Source organism: Protobothrops mucrosquamatus, unplaced genomic scaffold, assembly GCF_001527695.2.
Source record: "Protobothrops mucrosquamatus isolate PMUCROS unplaced genomic scaffold, P.Mucros_1.0 scaffold_144, whole genome shotgun sequence".
Taxonomy (NCBI): domain Eukaryota; kingdom Metazoa; phylum Chordata; class Lepidosauria; order Squamata; family Viperidae; genus Protobothrops; species Protobothrops mucrosquamatus.
In genome coordinates this window covers 56,209-58,308 of record NW_015386220.1, presented here as the reverse complement: position 1 = coordinate 58,308, position 2,100 = coordinate 56,209, and the positions used below count along the sequence as shown (strand labels likewise).

The following is a 2,100-nucleotide window of genomic DNA, read 5'->3' as shown; positions in this document are numbered from 1 at the left end:
CCCCTATAGTCAGCGATGGAATCAGCTGACTATGCCGAGGCGCCGGCATCCACAGCCACTCGGTCTTGGAAGGGTTGAGTCTGAGTCTGTTCCTCCCCATCCAGACCCTTACGGCCTCCAGGCAACGGGCCATCACGTCAAGGGCATCGTTGGGGTGGCCTGGGGTGGAAATGTACAGCTGCGTGTCATCAGCGTACTGTCTTATAAGTGAATTCAGTAGTTCCAGAACTACAAGAGAGGGGATAATGGGCATCCACATCTTGTCCTTTTTTGTGTGTCTCACAGGGCTTTGTTAGATCTCCATTAACGATTATTTGTGCTTCAAAGTGTAGATCCATCCAGTGTAGATGGATCTCATCCACTTTATGAAGGTCTCTCCAAAATTTGTATCTTCCAAAACCTTAAACAAGATAGTGTGGTTCAAATTAGCAAAGATCTTTTGTACATCTACAGCTTGTCTTTCATTGTGTTGCTCCAAATATTCCAAAACGTTCCAACGCGTTTATAACGTTATCCTTTTAACTGCTTCTGCCAGCTATAATAGTTGGTTTTCATAAGATATATTTTTGATGAAGGACAAGACAGTGGCAGTGTTTAAGCAATGCATTGATCCTGTACGCACTAAGATTTTGCCCTGAAGTGAAGGGATCACTGAATCTACCACTCACCTTCTGTTACATTGCTGCTTTTTCAAAGATGTTATTACATTTTACAACTCATGTTTTAGTAGAATATCAATCCAATTTCCAGGCCATTTGGATTTCTTATATAAAAGTTGCTGTCTTTGTTTTTGGAATGTAAACACTTCCCACCATCTGTTTAGGATCAAGAAAAACAGTGTGCTCAAATTGGCATCATGGTGGAATTCGCCATCGCCTTGATGACTAAACTAGATGGCATCAACCGCCATTCGTTCAACAATTTCCGTCTCCGTGTTGGTAAGTTTGGGACGAGGTGGTCTCCTCCCAGATCAAAAGAGTGGTATGCTGTGTTTTTTATATATATATTAAGGTTACTGTCCTGGTTCCAACAGATGAAACTCTTCAAAAGAACTTCGAGGCATTCTTTTACCTTAAAGAATCTTTATTTTGAGTAGCATAATATCGGCGCTGCATAATCGAAGCCAAAAACTGAATTCCCCTCCCCTGGGCACATAGTATCAAAGCACAATTCCCTCCTCCAATTAACAGTCATAAATCACATTCCCCAATTAGCTCGAAGCATGGGCTTCCTCTCCAGTTCTCCAGCCCGCCAATTCCTTATCAGCTCCGGTTACAATAACCTTGTTTCTCATGCTAGGTTCAGTGTTGTTATGTCTAGCAGGACTCTTGTTCACATCCCCCCTCCCAGCATCATCTAACTCTAAAAGCAAAAGGTAAAAGATGGCTACATTTCCATCTGTTGTCAATGCAAAAACATCCGATGTTAGCAGCGTTGACAGTTACACTGATTGTTTTCTTCCAAGTTTGCATACAACCTGTGTACACCTTATATGATACATTTATTTTCTCCTTCCCCATCCTGTTTATCAGGCATCAATCATGGACCGGTAGTGGCTGGTGTGATCGGTGCCCGCAAACCCCAATATGATATTTGGGGAAACACAGTCAATGTTGCCAGCAGAATGGAAACTACTGGGGAACTTGGGAAAATCCAGGTAAAGGAAGAAGAAGAGAAATTTTGGATTTTGATAGAAGGAAACTTCAACAATAACTATATGCTGAACGTGGAGATTAGTTCAGCCAAGCCATGTAGCTCTTAACTACTGGAAAATATGGGGGGTGGTGCTTTGCACATCTGCTGGGATTTATTTCTATGGTCCATATTTAGCTTTGACTGTGCAGATAAACTTACTGATTTTATAAGTTCTCCTGGAAGTGCCAGCAAAAAAGCAGGGTCCAAAATCAATCAAATATTCACTGAAGATTTTGAATGGTCTCTCCACTTCTGTTTCATACACAGGTGACGGAAGAGACATGCAAAATACTGAAGAGCTTGGGATATGCTTGTGAGTGCCGAGGACTGATTAACGTGAAAGGAAAGGGAGAATTGATCACTTACTTTGTCTGCACCGATACAGCCAAATCCCAAGTTTTTTGA

General features: G+C 41.9%; 1 protein-coding gene across 1 annotated transcript in view; it reads left to right on the top strand.

The window, feature by feature from the left end:
- ADCY7 (adenylate cyclase 7) overlaps positions 1-2,100 on the top strand; it is a 46,321-nt gene extending 44,221 nt beyond the window's left edge. Inside the window, exons 24-26 of the mRNA XM_029284694.1 lie at positions 824-938; positions 1,533-1,657; positions 1,963-2,100. Of these exons, the coding sequence (XP_029140527.1) occupies positions 824-938; positions 1,533-1,657; positions 1,963-2,100 (378 nt within the window). The remainder of the gene's footprint in view (positions 1-823; positions 939-1,532; positions 1,658-1,962) is intronic.